Source organism: Rhopalosiphum padi, chromosome 2 (assembly GCF_020882245.1).
Source record: "Rhopalosiphum padi isolate XX-2018 chromosome 2, ASM2088224v1, whole genome shotgun sequence".
In the NCBI taxonomy this organism is placed as follows: domain Eukaryota; kingdom Metazoa; phylum Arthropoda; class Insecta; order Hemiptera; family Aphididae; genus Rhopalosiphum; species Rhopalosiphum padi.
This window is the reverse complement of record NC_083598.1, coordinates 8,575,657-8,598,753: the sequence shown is the minus strand read 5'-3', so window position 1 is coordinate 8,598,753 and position 23,097 is coordinate 8,575,657. Positions and strand designations below refer to the sequence as shown.

The following is a 23,097-nucleotide window of genomic DNA, read 5'->3' as shown; positions in this document are numbered from 1 at the left end:
GACTATAACTATATAACATAATATAGATTAGAACAATAAAAACAACATTAAGTTATAAATATTATCCAATGTTAATGTGTAAATATATGTGTAATATCCATTGACATAGTATTTTGACATATTATGTCTATGCTTATATCACTTATCACTTATCACAACGACTATGATTTTTTATTACAATTTATATCTCTAGTATTTACATTTACTGCCACGGCTATAGATACCACGCATATAACATTTTATATTTTTTATATATATATTTATGTAAACAAATAACAACAATCTACATGTATAATTTAAGCATTTTTTCATTAATAAGTCAACAATAATTATTACTTTAAAATTGAAGTTTCGTTTTATTTCGTAATTAAAATTTTTTTTAATAATTAATTTATTAAATCAAAATTATTTAAAAAACTGTAAAAAAAAATAGAAAGTATCTAGACTAAATGAATCATGTTACCAGAATCTACTTCTATTTATCATGAGAAACAAGTAATAAATAAAAAATGATTTTATTTAATACAATTTCACTTATACAGATTTATTTAACTATTTTATTTAATGTGAAAAGTCAAAGGAATTATGTGCATTACATGCTCTCAACAATTTGTTTCAATCAAAAGAGGCATTCAAGCAAATGGAACTAGATGCTATATGTTTTTCACTGTCGCCTAACAACTATATAAATCCACATCGTTCGATTTTAGGTATCGGTAACTATGATGTCAACGTTTTGATTGCTGCATTACAAAACAAAGGCTATAGTGCCTTTTGGTTTGATAAAAGAAAGTTAGTATCATAATAATATACTATAACTTGTAATACACGACTATTTTTATAAGTTCTGTAATTTTGATGTATGGTTAATAATAATTAATTAACTAACCAAGGCTAAATCATTTTTTTAACTTATCACTATTTTGAGAGAATTGTTTGATGAATATAAATACAAAGACAAATGATAAAATAAAAAAAGGTAAATATTAAAATCATTTCTAAGCTGTAATACAGTGTTTTATATATTTTTTAATTGTAATTGTGGTTTTGCTTATAAATTTAAGCAATACTATTCACAAAACCCTATTTTTTAAAAACAAAAATGTTAGGGAATATAAAAATAATTTAAATTAATATATAATGTAAAAGTAACTTAATTTTATTACTTTCTAAAAATAATTTACCCAACATTACAACGTTTAGTCATTAAGTTTATAGTAGTATGTTTTTATTAATACATTTTGCTGTTCTGACATTGAATTTTTTTTAATTCTAGTCTACTATTAGCCAGTAGTATAGTTGTAAATATTGTTTTTGGGTATACACATAAATTGGGCATCATATAAAATATGGGAGGCTTTGCCACCACAAACCCCAAAATCTAATTGACTTAAATATATTTAAATACATAATAATATATAGTTCTATCATAGCAAATTTATTTATTATTGTACACTTTTCTATAACAGAAAGATTAGCAGATCTATGCTATAGTTGTCAGCTTCCAACATATTTGATCGGGTTCTATACATTAAAAAGTGGCCCATTTATATTGATATATTTTTTATTGTTAATTTGAATCTTAAATCTAAATATATTATGTTCATTAAACTAAATCCGCGTTCACATTCTGCTGTAGAAATTGGCAATGTTTTATATGGATATTTAATTTTTTTATTTGTTCATTCATTGTGTTTGTAAGAATTAAATACCTCATTCCATGAACTAGGACAGATGTAGGTATTTAATAATAATTTACGGTCCAATTGTTGTATTTCATTTTCACCATGTTTTATATCAACATCTTTTGGCCATGTATTTTTGTTCAAAATTTGTATATCATTTAATATTAATGTTTCATTTTTATTGTTGTCTAGTTAACAGAAATATAGATTATTACATACACTTGTTATGAACTGATTTGACTTAATACAAATTAATTTTTAATTATTGGTCAACGTGATTGTTTTGAAAATCATATTTATTTGCGCTACCTTTGCTTCTGAAATGTTTTATTCATCCTTAGTTTTAAATTATTTCATCACTTTAATAGTCATTTTAATAAATTGATCTGCTTATTATGATGTAACTATATGACTGCAATTAAGTAGATAAATAAAATAATTCCATGAACATTTTGTAAGTGCCAAATCTAAAACAAATTGTGAACTTCATAATTTATTATATAAACCAATATACTTGGATTGAGTTTTTTTTATCTTTCATTGTGTCATTTGAAGCATTTTTTTTATATATGATTATATAAATAAGCCTAAATACACTACTACTTGATACTATCTTCAAAACTATTTGGCTTTGCTTTTGCTATTTTTTTGAAGAATTTGTGTAGGTATACTTTTTTTTATTGCTTGATGCCATTATAAGAAAGGAATAAAAAAATCAGACTTTCAAATTATCAAACAGGATACAATCGTATACCTGTGTATTTGTTTTATTTTATTTCCTACACATTTAAAAATGTTAGCGTTTTGGGTACACGCCTTTTATGCGCGTATACCTACCACTACATCACTGATATTTGCTTATTATAAATAATAATATCTATCTTTTAATACTTCAGTTTAATAAAAAAATATTTACAACAAAAAAATAGTATTGGTACTATTACATTTAGTATTCAATAAAAAAAAATACTGATTTTAATAATTTATATATTCAGCTTAAATAATTTGACGAAGTGTCATCAGTGGGTGGCTTCTTCACTCAAGATTTTCCTCCTGTAATATTATAGCCTATATTCTTATTGTGCCTTGTGTACAGATTGTATATATATTAATAAAGAAAAAAAAAAAAAAAAAAAAAAATAATTTAATTTTAATTTATTAAACATTTGAATATGTGACATAATTTTGTATCTTTTGTATTATTATATTATGAAGAAATACTGAGTAAATTATTTATAATAATTTTTGTTAGTTTTAATAAATATATTGAAATAAATAATTATAATAATTATGATTAGGCGCAGATACGAGGGGGGGCTATGGGGGCTGAAGCCCCACCCTTAGGCCTAAGGTACCTAATTAAAATATTTCAAAACTTAAACTTAATGCCTATGCTTTTATGTGCTTGAAGCAAATTTTATTATTCAGCCCCCCCCTTATTTAATTTCTAGATCTGCGCCTGATTATGATTATAGTTTATCTGAAGATGAAGTATATTATAATATGTAAGAAATGTAAAAAACATTTTTTTTTGCAATTGAAATAAGAATTTTTAATAATGTTTTTTACTTTAGGGACCCAAAAATGTTGAAATTGGATAAAATATTTGGTTTTGTTATGAACATACCCAGTGAGTGTCGTTTAGGATTTTTATGGTTGCCATTAAAACGAAGACATTGGATATCCATCAAAAATATTAATGGAATTTATTACAATCTAGATTCAAAATTACCTAAACCATCACAAATTGGAAATGTATGTCATAGTTTCATTATGTTTTATTTATAACTATTAAATTATATTATTTATATAAATTAATATATTTGTTTACAGGAAGAAGAACTTTATAATTATTTCAGAAATCAACTTCATATAAATGACAATCAGTTATTTGTTGTTGTTACTGGTGATAATTATAATTGGATTGCATCAGAAGACAATTCAACTTCAGCTGATCAACAACAAATACAGACACTTGATAAAAGATAGTCTTGTATAACTAATAAATATAATTTTTTTTTTTTATAAAATGTATGCAACGTATTACTAAAATCTATGAGCCAAACCAAACCATTCTTTGATTTTGCATTAGATTGGTAAATTTTGTAAAAATAGCATACTAAAATGTGATTTATAATTGTTATATTTTGTTACCAGTATTTATCTGAAATAATATTAATTGTTATTTTAATTTATAATTGCACCTCACATTCAAATAAAAATATTATTTTAATAACAATATTATTATATATATATTTTTAAATATCTTAAACATTATCATTCCATCTTAAAAAACTAAAAAAATGTATTAAAAAAAAAAAAAAACAAATTGTAGAAAAAAATCACAAGTCTTGTTCAATGTTGATTCTAAACATTTTTAAGTTCAACAAAAACAGTTGATATTTTTAATAAATATTAAGTTAACTTTAGTGAATTACATTTAATATACAAATCAAAATATTTATATATAAAATAGTGCATTGAACAAAATATTCTCTCTATATTTATTAACTAATAAATTAATGCTTGAATAATAAATAATCAATAATAAAAATAAAAATATTATCTAATCTAATCATTAATCAAATGTATATATAAATATATCAGTAATAATTTTGTACAAAAATAAAAATAAAAATTTAAAAATTTTGCTTATAACAATAAACAGTAATATTATACAGAGTTGGATAATAAATGCATTTAAACAATTTTGTTTAACATATAAACAATAATAAAGATAATATTTCATTAATGAGAATTTATTGTTTGAGAATAAATATGTATAAGAATTGAGATTAAAAAATAATAATAGTTTATGTTGAAATTTAGATCAAACATTTGTTTATCTTATTTAGTTATGACAATGATAATGGCATAATTTGTTTGCTTTTATTTTATTTTTGGATATCTAGCATATTAAATGTAAATAGTTACTAAATTTGATTTAAGGTTTAGGAATAGATAGCAGAATATACCTTATATAGAGGAAGATAACTGTAAGTTGAGATACAATGAAAGATTCATGATGAAATTTAAAAAAAAAAACATTACAAAAAAAAGTTCATAGTTTTGTTTACAATAAACATTTAACAAAAACCGGCATAAAATCAAAAAGTTACTGAAGCATTAATGATTCTAAGTTTCTATGTAAAATTGTATCTTTAACAGCATTAAATACAACTTTAATGTTTTCTGTGTCTACAGCAGTTGTAAAATGATGAAACAATGATTTTCTGGGATCGCGTTTCGCTTGACGAAAGAAATCTAATAAAAATGTTTGTACATCAGGCAAACTATGAGGATCTCCTAAAAAACATGTAAATAATATTTATAATTAAACTAAATATTCATACAAGTAAAATGATTTAAAAATTTAATTTTGATAAAATGAAACTTACACATTCTCATAATAAATAATAATGGGCAAGCTTGAAAATAATTAAATATAAATAAACATATTTTATCATAAAATTAATTATGTTAATAAAACATTAGTATTGGATATTTTTTATAACAATTATTTTGTATATTTCATCATAGATAAAAATTACCTGCAAAATGTGGAAAATAATGCTTAATATTTGTTTCTCTTCTTTCTAATTTGTCAGCCAATAAGTCAGTTTTGTTCATAAAAAGAATTATGGAAACTCGTCGGAATATTACATTATTTACAATAGAATCGAATATGTCTTTTGATTCTTCTAATCTATTTGTTTTTCTAAAAAAGAAAAAAAGAGTTAAATAGATAGTTTCATTTAATGTATGACTTATTTGGAGAAAGAGATTATATTTTTAAAACCACTTAAAATTTAGTAAAAATGACTAAAAAGTTGATAAGTCACATAAAATATGAAGATTGTAGGGAAAAAAGAATTATAATTTTATTTGCACCTGTTATGATTGTTAAGCAGCGTACGACTCAATCGACAGAGACAAACTATGGGAAGTCATGGACCAGTTAGGAATACCAGCCAAGTTAACCAAATTAATAAAATCGTGCATATATAATTCAAAAAGTAAAATTAGTTATGGAGGAGAATTATCTGAGGAGTTTCCAGTAACAAATGGTCTCAGACAAGGCGACGCTTTATGACCGGCACTGTTCAACATCGCCCTAAAATCAGTTATGAGGGCAGTAATATCCCATGCAAAGGGCATAGAAATAAAAGACAATCAACATCTAACAGCAGTTGCTTACGCTGATGACATAGTCTTATTAACCGAAACAGATAACAACCTAAAAAACACAACAGATATATTGCTGAAGGAGGGGAAAAAAATTGGCTTAAAAATTAATGAGACAAAGACAAAATACATGATAGTATCTAAACAAAATCACAGATCAGATTCCTTGAAAGTAAATTAGTACACATTTGAAAGGGTAGGAAATTTTAAATACTTAGGTGCAGATATTAATGAAGACGCTAATAGCCACAGAGAAGTGAAAAGACGGTTCATCGCAGCAAACAGATGTTACTATGGACTATTACCATTGTTCAAGTTAAAACTATAATCAAGAAAATCCAAAGTAACATTATATAAAGTTCTAGTCAGACCAGTAGCTTTGTATGCAAGCAGTACTTGGGCGACGAAAAAGTCAAATGAAAAAAGGTTAGAAGTGTTTGAGAGAAAGATATTGAGGAAGATATTTGGCTCAAAGAAAAACAATGAAGGAGAATATGAAATACGTAGCAATAAAAATTTAGAAGAATTATATAACGAAACTAATATTGTTGGGATCTTGAAAAGCGCACGAATAGGCTGGGCTGGATATGTATGGAAATCAAAAGGACTAATCGGACAAATAACTGCATGGAAACCAAATGCAAAGAGACCCAGAGGACGACCTAGACAAAGATGGACAGATACAATAAAAGAAGACCTGAAGATGTTGGGAGTAAGGAATGCTGAAGAAACGGCACAAGATAGAGTACATTGGAGACAATATGTTGTTGCGGCAATGGGCCTTAAAGGCCTGTAAAAAGCCAAAGAAGAAGAAGAAGTTAAGATTGTTAAAATAGTAGCTATTAATAATGTTTGGTTATAAGAGCTTAATTAAAAATTATGTTAAATTATTTTTTCGTTACTCAAAAATAAACAAGTACTAAATGCATGTGTTGCCTTAATATTAGAGTAAATTTACCTATTATTAAAATTAAAGGTAAAAATATTATATAGGGCATCTTGAAGGCTTATATTGATATTATTAAATGAGTTATAGTTATATACAATTTTACAACTTTAAAATTATGATATTAATAAAACCTTATGAGATAGGGCTAGATGGCCTAGATTATATTCTAACTTTTATGTTTGATAATAAATAAATTTACTCTAATATTAAAGCATATTAACAAATTAATTCTGCTGAATGCAAAATTGATATATTTTACATTAGTAAGACGGAGACAACACATGCTAATTTTAATACCCACACAATAACAAAAATACAAGAAACTATCTAAATTAGAAGGATTTATGGTGGTTTTTTAAATTTTTTTTTTTCAAGAAGGAAATATGATACAAAGTATTGAGTAAATTAATAGTTCAATGTTTTATGTTTACATGTAAATATTTTGTTTTTTGGGCGATTAACCAAGTATTGTCACCTTATTTTGTCCTTAATAATGCTTTTATAAAAATTCTAAGGATTCTATAAAAACAATTAAAAGTTAAAACTCATATTTACTAAAATTTTTATTCTATTTAAGAAATATTTTATACCGCAACAAACTTCTTTTTACTGTAAATGGTTTATCAGATAATTATTAATGAAAATTGATTTTGTTTTTTAGATGTAACTTAAAACATTACATTACATAAGAAAAGATTATTTTTGATTAGTGTATTTACGCTATCAATTTGATTTATCCATTGTGATTACATATTGTATACAGATCACTAATGATAATTATACTGAAATAATATTTTTTTATACTAATCCAATCTAAAAGTAAAAAATGTAACATACATAATAAACATAGAGACTGAAAGTCATTTTTATAATCAACCCATTTATTCTAATAGTATTAGACATTTTGAAACGGATTCTGTGTAACCCCAACAAAGTTTGATACTATCAACTCCTATTTAGCAAGATTACTGTACTAGATATTTAATAATTTTCAAATCAACACAAAACATACCTGTCTTCAACAAGAACTTGATCAAATTCAGAAGAGGATACTAGAAATAATATTGATGTGACAGAATCAAAACATTGAAACCATTTCTGTCTTTGGGATCTTTGTCCACCAACATCAACAAATCGAAATGGAATATTATTTATTGGAATAGTAAATTCATAAATGCCTTTAGTAGCTCGTCTAGCATGTAAAATATCTTTATTTGTTGGTAAATAGTCCTAAAATAGTAAATTATTTAAGTTATTAAATTAATATTATAAATTATATTATCTGATAAAAGAATAACTTACACTTCGAGCAATATTTTCTATATTATCAAGAAAATATTGTACTGAATCACTAAGTTGAAACTCTCTCCTTCGTTCAAATGCTCTTTTAATAGCAGCATCTTTCCACAAGCAGTACATTGATGGAGCATATGATAGGAATAATCGTGTATCCAAAGTGGTGCGATTGTCAAAACTCAAAATAAATTCAGCATTTTTATTATTATCAGGATTTTCCCATGGTATACCCAACTTTTGCCTAGCATCTGCTAATACTTTCATACCTATTTAAAATAAAAATTTAAATTAATCTTGTACAATTTATATTGACAAAAATATTATTACCTCTTAAAATGTTTTGATAGATTATGTGCTGATATTCGATAACAAGTTCAGGTTCAAAATGTATACCGTGAATAATGCGCATTTGCTTGAGAAATGTTGATTTACCGCTTTCACCGGCTCCCAACAATAGTAACTTTACTTGTCGACGCAACAGGTGTTTATCTTTGTCTATAAGTTTGTCAATTTCTTTACTTCTATACCGTTGTTCCATTTCTTCAGCGCTGAACTTGAATCGCCAACAACACGGACATGTAATTGTACATCTTGCCATTTTTCAGGTCCTATCATCTTTTTCCATAAAACAAATCAACAAAGATTAGAAGTTCCTTTGATTTCTAAAAATACAAAATTGTGAATTAATAATAATATTGTTTCTTATAAATATATTTACATGCACATCTAACACAAAAGCAAACAATAACTCATTTAAAAAAATAACTACTTAATTATATAAATTAAATAACATTAGAACAATATGAAAATAAGGAGGATTAGAATATTCATTTAAAATATACTTTCATACTATACAACTAATACTTAAAACATATATTCTTAAATAACTTACAAAGTTCAGAAAAAAAACATGCCTCATATTTAATCATTTAGACAATTAATTAGAATATTGTACTCTGCTCGGCAATAACATGTAATAACGTCAACTTCCAAATTAATAATATAAATATTAAATACTCTACTTTTTAGGGCTTGTATCATAAATTTCTTTTATTGTGTGTGTTTGTATTGATAAGAAGATAACATATTTCCACGGCACCGCGTACTAACGCTATCTTGCGGCTTATTTAATAGCTATTGAGAAATAATTATCATAATTCAGAACACAAACAATCGCCACTCGCAAGCTGTAGAATATCAACAACTACAACAGCCGTACAGCCGACAACGTTTATAATTTAGTAATTGGAATTATTGTACTAAACAAATTTTCAATTTTCATTTCTCAATATTTATTCAAAATGTATTGGAATAACGGTATGTATTTAACTCTTATATTTTACACATTTTATAAAGTTTCTAACAAATGAAAATAATTGGCGTTTAGCGCTTCTATAACATAATATTGTAACAATTAACAATTTAAAGGATGCTATACATCAGCAACAAAACTATTATATACTAACAAATTATGCATTTAAAGATTTTCAGTGAGTTATTTTATTCTTGAATATAACTTTTAGAGGTGCTTTAATGAATACTTAACTACATTACATAGCTCATATTCTACCATGATATTTGTACCATAATGGTGCTGTTGCAATTAAAATATTTATTTGTATTTAAAAATTTCATTTTTATTGTAGATAAATTGCTATAGTTTAAATTTGAAATACTCACTTAAAAGTAAATGATTATTTAATGTAATAAATAACTATAGGCAATATATTTACATCCAATAATATAGAGTTTAAAAGTTAATTGAATGCTATTGAATTTCTTTCCAAAATTAAAATTGTGAATGAAATATAAATGAATATAATATTTACAATTGTGTATTGATTATATGTTGAATTCATTAATATAAAATTATAGGTATCTGTGATAAATATACTATTATCAATAACTTTTGGATCTGGCCTATGTCGTCAATAAGAAAACATAACAATCTACAACATTCTATCAATTTATCATATAGTACTAAGTACTAACTATAATAATTATAGTTGTAATATAAGTATTTATTCTAAAAGAATATAGATTATATTGATTACTTGTTTTAAGCTAAATAACTATATAATGCCTGGTTGAATAAACAATTACTAAACATATGAATCAGTAGTGATCTAATGTTCCTTTAAACATGTTAGTACTTATGATATCATTTAAAAAAAAAAAAACTAGAAATGACATCAAGATATTGCATCTAATATATTCCTTTTAGGAATAACTACAAGCCGTATAAATTATTATTATTTTCATTGGACGATAAATGTTTTCAAATACAAAAATTGGCCTAAAAAAATACTAAAATTATATCTTTTAATCTATTTATAATGATTTACATCAGCCCCAAGTATATAAAGAAATGTTTTTATTTTTTGTAATTTTATTAATTCTATGAACAGAGTTTTTGAGTAGTATCAATGCAAAGTATTGTGTTGTACTACTTATTGAAAAGAGATCAAATTTGGACTTAACAATAGTTCTAAGAAGTTATTTTTTCAATTTTCTTATTTGTATATGTGAAAATATTATAAACAACCATTTAAAATGTTCTAATTTTGGTTTGAATATTGATCATTAGACGATAGGTAAAGTAATATATACTTACTACTTAACAATAGAAATCTAGTAAAATTGTAAATATTATTCATGCAGTGTATCATTAAAGAGCTATTATATAAAATATGTACAGATCAAATAAGTTGTAGATATTTAAACACTTATGAAAGGAATAATGTAATGTAATTTAAAACATCATGACTGTAATTCACTATAGGCTAAAATGAAGTTAAGGATACATTTAAATGCGGTCAGTTTGTAGTCTGTACTCTATATAAATGCGATGTCTAAATTTCAAACAAAAAACAGTGATTGAAATAAACATAATAATTTAGTGGTCTGTTATATTTATTTATTATAAATTAGCATTTAATGTGAATTAAATACACAACAGTAAAATAAAATAAACTTAATTTATTTTTTTAGAAATTATATTTTAAATAAGACTGTTCAAAATTAAAAATGTCGAAAAGAAACAATGATGAAGGGGGCTCTGAAGAACCACCAATGAAAAAAGTTCAGTTCGAGCCTGTTAGACTTGGCCCTATTTCTACTATGGAAGATTTAGATATGAAAGTTCTACAATACCAAAACAAAAAACTAGCTCAGGTTAGTTAATATTTAAAAATATAATTTATAGTTGAAATAGGCAAAATAGTCTTAAAAATGATGTTATACAAAATTTTAACTTTTAGAGATTAGAACAACGAAATAGACTGGAAGCAGAATTAAGAAATAGAATAGAGCAGTTAGAAAAAAGACAAACACAAGATGATTCTGTTTTAAATGTTGTAAATCGTTATTGGAATCAATTAAATGAAGATATTCGTGTACTGTTACAAAGATTTGATGCCGAGACCGCTGATGAATTAGAGAGCAAAAGTAATTTTATTTTAGTGTGTAATAATTTTTTTGAAAATACATTATTGATTTCTATATTTAATTAAATTATTTATTTTTAGATGAAAGTGAAGCTACAACTTCATTTTTAGTACAATTATCAACATGGGATAAGGAAGAATTAGATGAAAAATTAGCTAATCGAGTACAGGTATCAAAACGTGCAGTAGCAAAAGTTATACAAGCTTTTGATAGGCTTATGCAAAGAAATGAAAAAATTACCCTTGCTCTAAAAGGAGAGTTTGAAGGAGGTAAGAATTGTATGAATTTAATAAATTATTAAAATATACTAGTGATCTTTAAATACTAACATTAATTAAATTTTGATATTGAATTATAAAATATAAATAAATATAGTTAATTTCTAAAATATGGCAATTCTTCTTCTGGTACAAATACTTTTCATCACAATCTCCCTCCATTTCTCTCTATCCTGAACTGATTCCCTCCATTCCTATACACTCAATTATCAATGTCTTCTTTCGCAACATCCAACCATCTTTTCCTGGACGCCCTCATGGTTTTTTTTCCATTGATTTCCAATTTATAATTGTTCTACTTGTGTCTCAGCTATCTTTTGTTTTTGTTCCCTTATGAAGCTAGTTACCTTTTCTTTATATAAATTGGTCCACATATTGTCCTCTAAATTCTATTTTCAAAAGTTTTAAGCTTTCTCTTGATTGTACTGATGGTATTCCATATTTCACACTCATAGGCAAGTGTAGACCTTATTACTGTATATAGCGTTACTTTAATCTTTTTCTAGAAAAATTTTGAAAAAAAAATATTGATGTTAATTTAAAATGTTATATCATTATTCTTTTATTGCGCTCAATAACATAATTAATTATTGAAGATAATAATTTAACATGCACGTATAATTTATACTTTTTAATATAATAACCAAAAATGAAATAAATATGAATTTTAATAGATGAAGCTCCTAGTATGGACGAAACAGTTCGTCAAGCAAATAGTGAACTTCAAGCCGAGAATCAGAAGTTGCAAACTTTAAATACCTCTTTACATAAAAAGTATCATACAATGTCATTGAAGGTGATAACCTTTATTATAAATTATATATAATATTTATTTAATATAGTTTTAAAAATAATAGATTTAAACTTTGATTTATATAAGATTTGTGTCCAATTTCTTATTATTTTAGTTAGCAGGCTTACAAGATAATGTAAACTGCAAAGAAACAGAAGTTGCTGAAATGCGAAATCAGATTGAAGAGTTGCAATATGAATATCAAAAAATTCTGGAACGAAATTATAAACTAGAAACTCATTTAGCAGAAGCAAGAGATAAGTTAAAAGGATTGGAAGCAATGCAAATTGATGACAGAGTTATTTCAAAACCAGATACATCAATTACACAATCAAGCGTATCATTACAAAAGGTATGTTGTTTAATTAACTTTATTTTAAAATGTAAATTATCCAATATAAAAAAAAAAACCACTAACTTGCAAAGAAATAGTACCATGTAAATTAAATAAACTCAAAAAGACTGATCAAACTATAGATCAAAAAGTAATTTTTGGATTAAGTACTAAATTTATTTTTTAGTTTGATTTATTGTATAATAAAATATATTTTAGAATATAACTTATCAAAATAATATACCATATTATAGCCATGTATATTAATTATATAATTCAATAATTGTGTATCAGTGTCTATTAATAATATCAGGTGATTATTATTTAAATATATATTAGGATATAATTTTAACATATTTTATCTAAAATAAAATAGTATATATAACATTGTATAACTTAAAATAGGTAGAAGAATTGCAAAAAGAAAATGAAGAACTTAGAGAGTTGAATAATAACCGTCTCCAAGAACTTGATAAGTTACATCAACAACATAGAGAGGCTTTAATGGAAGTAGAAAAATTTAAAATGGATGTATGTATTAGTGTGTATACAAAAGTCTTGATAATCCATCACTAGCACGGTCTCTTAGTACTGCCAAATTATTGATAAAACTATAAATATAAACAGAAAATTTTTCCTTCACAATTTAATACGATTGAAACATATTTGATTTATTTAATAATTTAATATATTAGTAGTTTGAAATGATATTATTGAAATTATAATTCATAAAAAAAATGTATTACACAATGTAATAATTGTAACCTACAAGTTTATAATTTTTAATAAAATACCAACAATATTGTTAAAAATGAATACCATACTAACATATTATATCAACAAATTACAAATATATAATATATTAAAATTTGCAATTAGAAATAAATTTGTATTGTTACTTGTTAGATTTAATTTTACAATGAATTGAACCAAGCCCAAGACACAGTTTATTTTTATATCGTTTTATACAATAGATATAAAATAGAAATATCTTTAAAAAAAAAAAATTAAATAAATACTTATCTAGTTTTCTTAATTTTTTTTTTTTGTCACTCATTATCTTGGTATACGTATTTTATTTCCCCGATAATTGATTTAAATTTTAAAGTCATATTTGTGAAAACCGTTTATATCCTACTAGTATACTTATTAATTTATGTTGATATTAATCAAAACTATAAAAATATTATTATAATATACAATAGTATATATTTCAAAAATGTCTAAAAAAACAAAAAAACATTGAAATATACAAAAATATGTACTAAAAAAGTTATAAAAAGTATCATTTTTTAAATCGTTATGTCATAAAACAAATGTTGTGCTCACTTAGTATATCATACGATCAACTAGAATAAATATGCAAATGCATACAAATCCGCGCTTTAATGATAAATAAAAAATATATTTAATACTGGCAGTCTTTAAAAATACTAGATTGTTGTTAAGGTGCTGGATTATCAAAACTCTACTATATATTTTATTTAAATATTAAATAATTAATTTTTGTTTGTATACTAGCTAAGACAACTTCCTGAAAGTGTAATCATTGAAACAACAGAATATAAATGTTTACAATCACATTTTTCTGTTTTGTATGGTGAATTTATGTTAATGAGAAATCAACTACTTGAATCAACAGGACTGCTTCAAAACAGTAAAAATACTCATTTACGTCAAATGGAAGTAATGGAGGTAAGTTATACTGACTAAAAATATCTAAAAAATTGAATAATTTTAAAATTTTTTATGACTTAATAATAATTTAATTTGATTAATCTAATAGTAATAATTACAACTATGCAGTTAATACTTTTTGTTTATTTAAATTAAAAATTGTATATCTATTAGAACTGGAGTTTCTAAATTTTGTTTTAAAAATTTATTTTTATTTTTTGTATTTTACTCAATATTATATTATAATATTAATTTTGATAGAGTGATGAATTATCAGCTCAAAAGAAATTACGTTCAGAATTGATGAATTCTGAAGATGTTAATGCTCAATTACGTAAAGAGTATGAAATGTTACGTATTGAATTTGAACAGAATTTGGCTGCTAATGAACAAACTGGACCCATAAATCGAGAAATGAGACATTTACTATCATCGTTACAAAACCATAATAACCAGCTTAAGGGTGAATTGCATAGATATAAACGTAAATATAAAGATGCCAATGCAGAAGTACCAAAGGTAATAATTAATTTATTGCTATATACTTAATTTAGAATTAGTAATGTGATAATCATGAATTTTTAGAGGTAGCTGCTTATCTATTTAAAAGGGTAGGTACATTGTTAAGTTAAGGAGGTTGTAGGATTGTGTGTAACCTAAGAATATTTACATAACACTAATTATAATATGTTATATTAAATGTATATATAGCTTAATGGTTAGCCTCTATATTATGTAATGATTATAAAATACAAAATATAACATTTTATAACATGGCGAGACAAATATAAATTTAATCCATTTGAGTAACTAATTTACTTACATAAAAATATTTATCAACTTAATATAATTATAAATATTTTGATTATTCACTACTCCTAGATATATTTTGTTTAAAGTATTTTATTAATTATGTTTTATTTTTTCAGTTAAAAAAAGAACTAGAAGAAATTAAACTAAAGTTGGGTCAACAAATTACAACCCCTGTACTAGATTCAAAAGAAGGGTTATTAGAATCTTGTAAAGAAGATGAATGTGGAGTAAATGAAAATATTAAAGAAGAATTTTCATTATCTCAAGTTTTATTGAAAAAAGAAGAAGATTTAGAAGTAAATTATTCAATTATATAATTTGTGTACATCAATTATATATATTTCCTTTTTAAGGGTATATCTCAATTAATGGATGAAAATGTTCAAGTCGATGAAAAAATTGACGTTAAAAATGTTAAAAAAGAACAGATAAAAGACGGACAACAAACACCTAATAAGACAACAACAGGTCCAACTACTACTCCAGATCAAAAGACTGTTAACCAAAAAGATGTCATCAGGAATTGGGAAAGTGAAGCTCTCAGAGATTTAAAAACGCAACTTAAGTAAATATATATCATATAAAAAAAAAGTTAATACTTAAGTTTCCTGTCCTGAGTATCCTGTAGGAATCTTAATTTAGAACTTTACTACTTTTGTATTGTTTTTACAATGTATTTTTTTTCTATTGTATACATGTATATTCACTATATTAAATTTAATGATCGGTATTTAATAACAAATATATTATAATAATATATTTATATTACAGAAAATCTGTAAATGATCAAAAAGAAATGAAATTATTATTGGACATGTATAAAGGAGTTAGTAAAGATCAAAGAGATAAAGTTCAATTAATGGCAGCTGAAAAAAAACTTCGAGCAGAACTTGAAGAAGCAAAAACAGGCTTTAAAAAAAATACAAGTAATACACTTCAACATTTTTTTTAAACATAACTATGTTAACATTTTTACTTACATTAGGAAGGCAAACGTGAAGAACGCAAGAAACTAGCTGATGAGGATGCCTTACGAAAAATTAAACAGTTGGAAGAACATATTGTTCAACTCCAAAAACAAGTTGCTACTCATAAACAAGTATGTTTTATTTAAAATATTTTAACTTAAAGCAAAAGATTATTATTTTATTTTTAAGGAAGAAGAGGCGATGCTAAGTGAAATGGAAGTAACAGGTCAAGCATTTGAAGATATGCAAGAACAAAACTCAAGACTAATTCAACAATTACGTGAAAAAGATGATGCTAATTTTAAATTAATGACAGAACGTATTAAATCTAATCAATTACATAAATTAGCTCGTGAAGAAACTGATACTCTCAAAGAATTGGTTAGTTTCAACTTATTTTCATAGAATTTATATTTAAAATAATTCAGTTTTATATATTTAAAATCTAGATTAAAACTTTAACAAATCAAGTTGAGATGACAAATACAGTAGTTCGAAAACTAGAAGAAAAAGAGCGTATATTACAAAATTCTTTAGCAACAGTTGAAAAAGAATGTACAATTAGACAACAGGCTATAGAAATGCACAAACGAAAAGCAATTGAAAGTGCTCAGTCTGCAGCAGATTTAAAATTACATCTTGGTAATTAATTATTATTTCATTCTAGCATAGATATGTAGTACAGTAAAATATCTTATTTAATATTTATTAATGATTTTAAAGATAAATATCATGCGCAAATGAAAGAAGCACAACAAGTAGTAACAGAAAAAACCAGTGCCCTTGAGGCTGAAGCATACAAAACCAAAAGACTTCAGGTAAATGCTTTATTAAGAAAACGTTTTACCTGCATGGATTATTCTATTTTACAGAATAGAAAATTTTACATTCAAAATAATTTAATTTACCCTGTTATTATATTTATTTAATATTAAACGTGAATTATTGTATTATCAAATGACAAAAGTAAAAGTAAAAATATTACCTAGAGCTTATGTTTAAGATGATAATCATCTTGCCTAAATTAATTAAAACCATTTTTCAGCTAAAACAAATTGTATTTTTAATATTGGGCTATAAGTTTTATATTTTTTTTAATGTTATAAACAATTTCCTAATTTATGTTTATAAATATCATTGATAATATAAAACTAAATTTTATTGAAAACATTACAGGAAGAAATAGTACAATTAAGGCGGAAAACTGAACGTATGAAAAAAATTGAACAAGGCTGGTACATTAGATGAAGTTATGATGGAAGAAATTAGGGAATATAAAGAAACACTCACCTGTCCATCATGTAAAGTTTAAACGAAAAGATGCAGTACTGACTAAATGTTTTTCATGTGTTTTTGTTGGGATTGTTTACGTACTCGTTATGAAGGACAAGACAAAGAGAAAATGTCCCAAATGCAATGCAACATTTGGAGCAAATGATTACCATAGGCTTTATCTTGGATCATAATTATTTTTGAGAGTTATTTAGTAAAAATATGTAACTTATTGTATTGGTAATCTTGGTAACATAATTGTTTTTGTCGTTTTTCAGTCCTATTTTTTTTAATTTATATTTTGATGATTGTTTCCAAGATTTATTTAGATTATTTTAGTTCAAATATTATTCCTAATCAAATGGTTTTCAACTACATTTATTACATTTAAGAAATTAGGAATTAAATGCGTTGCAGTTTAAAAAACAGGATCTTTAAATATTTATTGGAATTTTACATAGTAATAAATGTAATATAATAAAATTACAAATAAATACAACATGCTTTTAATGGTTTTTTCTTATGATTAACAACTATAATTTAGTTTGTATTGTACATGTTATTTAATGTTATTGTCAAAAATATTCAAAAACTATAAAATGTATTACATCTTTTCATAAAACTGTGTTATATTGTAAATTATTGATGATAAAAAAAATAATAAAAATAATTTGTTTCAAAACCAAAGACTGAAATAAATTAATATTTTATACGATCAACACTTTTTATACATTACCAATCGAAATGACCAAATTGTAGTTATATAATGTTATTTATATATCAATTGGAACAGCTACTTTTTTTTAATGGTTAGCCATTATTTTTATTTTTACATTATTTGTATAAATATTAACTAAAATTGTAAAAATCAATAAAACTCTTGTTATTAATAAATAACTGTAACTATTTTTCTTTGGTTGTTAAACATATTAAAATTAATATATATTGTAATAAATTGCCAATGTATGTCTGAAATATTGTGATGTTTACTTTAAAATCATTTACTTATTATAATATAGTTTATATAGATCATAAACTCATAATAAACCAAACCTGAAGTTGTATTTTATTTGTAAGTAAAAAATAGAAACCATATGTATGTAAATAATTTTGACTAAATATTTATAATATACATAGGTTAGGTTCTTTGTGTATTATTATTATTAAAAATATCTTTAATAATTCATCATTAAATCATTGTTGTTATTATATTCGTACCTACATTTCTTTGTCTTTAAATATATTATACTATACTCTGTTCAGAATGAGACCGGACCTCGGCGGCGACCAGTTTTCGTTCGCAACGGTCAGGCACCTCCCCCACCATAGATCGCGTGTCAGGCCGAGCCGCAGAAATAAGCCACGCCCATGCGCATAACTCGGCCGCCGAGGTCCGGTCTCATTTTGAACAGAGTATACCCTATTTTAAGTGTACAGTATTTTTCAATTATTCAGTTGCTCAATGACTAGCAGTACACTGACAAATGGTTAACTAAAACACGATGTTTACATATCTGTAGGTATTTGTTCTCATACACACATAATCATATTTATATTAATAAACACAAATTGTTTCAAGTGCAGTAAGTTTCCTGAGGAGTATAATTTTGGGAAATTGGCAATTATACATTAGTGTTAGGCAAATTTTTAATTCAGTTTTCATCAATAAGCGTTCTGACCATTAGATGCCTATAACGTCGTGCGATAACACAACAATAACACTTTGTACATATTATTTGATAATCATGAATATAAGGTCTTTTTATTTAAAAAGCATTAATTCCACTGAAACGTAGAATTAACCATCTGAAAATTAAGTTTCTTTTTACTCAAAAAGAAGAAATGATTTTATGAAAACAAATTTAAAAGCAAGAATTTGAGACATTTTATTAAGCATATTTGGAATATTAAAGTATTACTTGTTTGACATTGACTACCACATTTATTAATAAACATTTTTTTTTTAATATTTTACTTATGATATAAATTTAAAAAAGTAAAAATTAATTATATAATTTTTGGTATTAAAAATGATTCAATTGGTCATATATTAATAATATAGATATAAGTATATTACACAGTGAATACACAAATATATATAATTGTTAAACCACATTTTACAAATTTTACATTATGATAATTAATAAATATAGGTTGTTTCATACAGAAATTGTATTTTGACCAATTCAATCCGTGTTTTCTAAATATTGTAGACTTCAATCGAACATGATATTTTATCTAAGATGATGAGACGATTTCTTATAGATGATCCAGTACACCAAATTATTGTTCAATGACTGAAAGGTTTTTTTTTTTTAACTGTAAGTAAAAAAAAAATTAATTATGTAAATTAAGATATATTGGTGTTTTTTTATGGATTAATATAACTGAATCAAATTTAAATATTTTGAATGACTTGTAGTTTAGGTTTTCTAATGAAAAATTGGTTTATTATGTACAATAGGCACATAAATAATCAATAGTCAAAATGGGTTCATTTAACTTATAAATACTACGAGAAAATATAATAATTAGTACGAATTAATTTAAAATTTTAATGATTAGTATACAATAACTACATAGTCACTCTCAAATTCAAATATACCCTAGTAGAAATTTTATAACAGAACCAACATTAATATAGTTTACTTTCTAAATATCGAAAAATTCATTCAACTTAAAATTTACAGTAAAATATAAATTAACTTATTTACTATAATGTAAATATATTAATTAATATTATAACTATGATTAAATATTTGTTTTTCCACTTCAAAAACATGTTAAATATTATGTTATTATATTATAATTATACATAAAAGTTACTAACGTTTTGTAATTTTTTCTCGGGCTGAAAATTAATTTTAAAATTTTATTTATAGAATAAAAAAAAATATTTAATAAAAATAAGGTTAATTTATAAATTCAAAAACTTTTCTTTTTATTAAAAAGAGAATTACAATATTACAAATATAATTATTTACGGTAGCGCATTGTTGCTGGTCTTCTCATAAAACGTTCTGGAGGAGTTATGCAAACATCCAAATAATCACCAATAGTAAATCTGTAACATAATTATTAAATAATCAATACATTACTTAATTAAAATATACCCTATTTATTTATTATATTAAAATTACAAAATATGCATTCAAATAACAACTCAATAGGATCAAGATTTGAAAACAAATCCTATTTTAAAAAAAAAAATTGTTTGAAGGATAATTCTTGTATAGAAATGTACTTAATTTAATTTATATTGTAATGAAATAAACATAATTTTACTTTTTTCCCGTATTGTCATTAGATTTTGATATTTTGAGTTTAATTATTAGTTTATTACAATCACTTTATATAAATTATATACAGAAAAGAGCTTGCAAAAATCCCAAATTGTTAATATATTTAATTAATATACTATTATACTAGAAAGTAGACACATGTTAGTACTTTTGGTGGTCGTTGAAGTCATTTTCAATGTAAAATAATATTTTAAGTTGGAATGTTTATAAAAATACAGGATGTGTCCCGTGAAGATTTACCTATTGCGATATCTCCTGAAATAATAGAGATATCATGATTTTGATTTTTAATAAGTTTCACAGGACCAAGAACTAAAAATATTTCATATTTAATTTATTTTAATGTTTAGGTAAAAAAGTTAAAAAATATATATATTTTTTTAATTATTTAAAAAAAAATTGAAGATAGCCTTTGTAGAGTTCATTTTACTGAAAACATTGACGTTTCAACATTTTAATTTCATTAATCTCCTGATTTTTAATATTTTTTCTAATTTCGAAATAAACTATGAAATATTTAATACGATAGTAGTATCAATGTATCTAACACGTGGCTCGCATGCTTGTACGGCCGCCAAACGCTTTCAGTGTAATTCACAATTTTTCTCGAAACTAGAAAAAATATTAAAAATCAGGAGATTAATGAAATTAAAATGTTGAAACGTCAATGTTTTCAGTAAAATGAACTCTACAAAGGCTATCTTCAATTTTTTTTTAAATAATTAAAAAAATATATATATTTTTTAACTTTTTTACCTAAACATTAAAATAAATTAAAATATGAAATATTTTTAGTTCTTGGTCCTGTGAAACTTATTAAAAATCAAAATCATGATATCTCCATTATTTCAATTTTCGGGAGATATCGCAATGGGTAAATCCTCATGGGACACCCTGTATATGGATAGGATTTTTATTTTCAACACAATAATTAAATCGGCTATTATATAATATATATCTAAAGCAAGATTTTTCAAACTATAGCTTTTACAGGCATTCTAACTGCAACAAATCATTCAAAAATAAATTATTGAATGTATGTACTCAGTGAATAAATGTAAATTAAAATCTTTGGCCTGCAAATTTAAAGATTGAATAGTCCTCGATTAAAAAGTTTTATGACCCTATTTAAGAGCTTTAAAAATATATAATAACTATAACTTTTATATACCTTGTGTTCCCTAAAGTTTTCGAATCATCTGGAGATCTATTTCCAGCAACAGTAAGTCCGATTTCAAATGCATTAAATCTTGGGTTATTATATTCTGGTGATACTAGAACAAAATCAAATGTTGTTCCACGGACTCGAGACTCAATGTTTACCTCTTTTATCAAACCAGTCAATTCGCGTAGTGTAGCATCCATCCTAAAAACAAATTAAAATTAATATTGTTTAATACCTGAGAGTAGATAGAAGTAGATAGTCTTATGGAAGCGTAAGACTAGAGTGAGCAACCCCATATTGGGAGAGAAAAATAAAAAAAATATGAAGTTGTTACTATAGAACCTAAGAAATATGTACCATGTATAAATTTGAAGTTCATTCCCAGGTACAGCGCCACGATAGTATTCTGATAAATTATTATGATGTCCCATTGCACAGAACACTCTTAATAATAATGGGCAAGTCTGAAATGATAAAATATTTATACTTATTAGTAAGTCAATATTATTCGAAGTATTATTAGTTATTAACCTTTTCTCTATTAACAGGTTTTTCTTCGACTTTTACAAGTGATTCAACTGCGGCCATTTCTATTGTATCAAGCGTAAACTTAAGTACTAAAATGTCATATATCAATAAATATTTACTTGAAATTCTCAAAAAAAAAATTAAAACACAAAACCTGAATTAATTTATCAAGACGTGAATTTTAGTCTTTATTTTTACTGTATGGACTATGAAATATGGAATTTAATTCTAATTTCTAATCTATATTCTATACTATTTGTATTATATACAACATTCATATTACAAACATTAAATATCAAAACATTTTGAGTACAGTGTTGCGTCAAGGCCAAAATAAAATATCACAAAATAGTTGTTCCAAAGTCAATATAATTTTTCTAGGGATGGCTAAACTGAATAAATTCA

At 24.4% G+C, this 23,097-nt stretch overlaps 4 protein-coding genes across 8 annotated transcripts; 2 read left to right on the top strand and 2 right to left on the bottom strand.

Moving 5' to 3' along the window:
• The first annotated feature begins 215 nt into the window (after positions 1-215).
• Positions 216-3,924, top strand: LOC132919470 (josephin-2). The gene is made up of 4 exons (XM_060981111.1): positions 216-495; positions 575-792; positions 3,260-3,440; positions 3,519-3,924. The coding sequence occupies exons 1-4, from the start codon at positions 457-459 to the stop codon at positions 3,672-3,674; spliced, it is 594 nt and encodes a 197-aa protein (XP_060837094.1). The 5' UTR covers positions 216-456; the 3' UTR covers positions 3,675-3,924.
• An 808-nt stretch (positions 3,925-4,732) lies between these two features.
• Positions 4,733-9,157, bottom strand: LOC132919469 (guanine nucleotide-binding protein subunit alpha homolog). Of its 4 annotated transcripts, XM_060981110.1 has the most exons (7): positions 9,008-9,157; positions 8,443-8,777; positions 8,122-8,381; positions 7,832-8,049; positions 5,237-5,403; positions 5,084-5,113; positions 4,857-4,991 (listed from the first exon to the last, which is right to left on the bottom strand). In XM_060981110.1, coding segments are annotated over exons 2-7 (948 nt in total). In that variant the 5' UTR covers positions 8,714-8,777; positions 9,008-9,157; the 3' UTR covers positions 4,857-4,989. The 4 variants fall into 4 exon arrangements, with proteins under 4 accessions (XP_060837090.1, XP_060837091.1, XP_060837092.1 ...); XM_060981107.1 differs by lacking the exon at positions 5,084-5,113 and having other exon boundaries at positions 4,733-4,991; XM_060981108.1 differs by lacking the exon at positions 5,084-5,113 and having other exon boundaries at positions 4,733-4,991; positions 9,030-9,157.
• A 135-nt stretch (positions 9,158-9,292) lies between these two features.
• Positions 9,293-17,934, top strand: LOC132919468 (E3 ubiquitin-protein ligase Bre1). Its single transcript, XM_060981106.1, is given in 22 exon segments — positions 9,293-9,432; positions 11,107-11,289; positions 11,376-11,562; positions 11,643-11,831; positions 12,515-12,636; positions 12,749-12,985; positions 13,373-13,498; positions 14,489-14,662; positions 14,906-15,163; positions 15,574-15,753; positions 15,811-16,022; positions 16,229-16,358; positions 16,360-16,383; positions 16,443-16,556; positions 16,615-16,806; positions 16,875-17,067; positions 17,149-17,243; positions 17,602-17,655; positions 17,657-17,734; positions 17,736-17,771; positions 17,774-17,818; positions 17,820-17,934. Coding segments are annotated over 21 exon segments (2,865 nt in total). The 5' UTR covers positions 9,293-9,432; positions 11,107-11,142; the 3' UTR covers positions 17,892-17,934.
• A 1,811-nt stretch (positions 17,935-19,745) lies between these two features.
• On the bottom strand, positions 19,746-22,950 carry LOC132919467 (histone deacetylase complex subunit SAP18). 2 transcript variants are annotated; one of them, XM_060981104.1, is made up of 5 exons: positions 22,696-22,949; positions 22,522-22,628; positions 22,171-22,365; positions 20,682-20,761; positions 19,746-20,016 (listed from the first exon to the last, which is right to left on the bottom strand). In XM_060981104.1, the coding sequence occupies exons 1-5, from the start codon at positions 22,750-22,752 to the stop codon at positions 19,988-19,990; spliced, it is 468 nt and encodes a 155-aa protein (XP_060837087.1). In that variant the 5' UTR covers positions 22,753-22,949; the 3' UTR covers positions 19,746-19,987. The 2 variants fall into 2 exon arrangements, with proteins under 2 accessions (XP_060837087.1, XP_060837088.1); XM_060981105.1 differs by lacking the exon at positions 19,746-20,016 and adding an exon at positions 20,508-20,548 and having other exon boundaries at positions 22,696-22,950.
• Between the last annotated feature and the right edge of the window lie 147 nt (positions 22,951-23,097).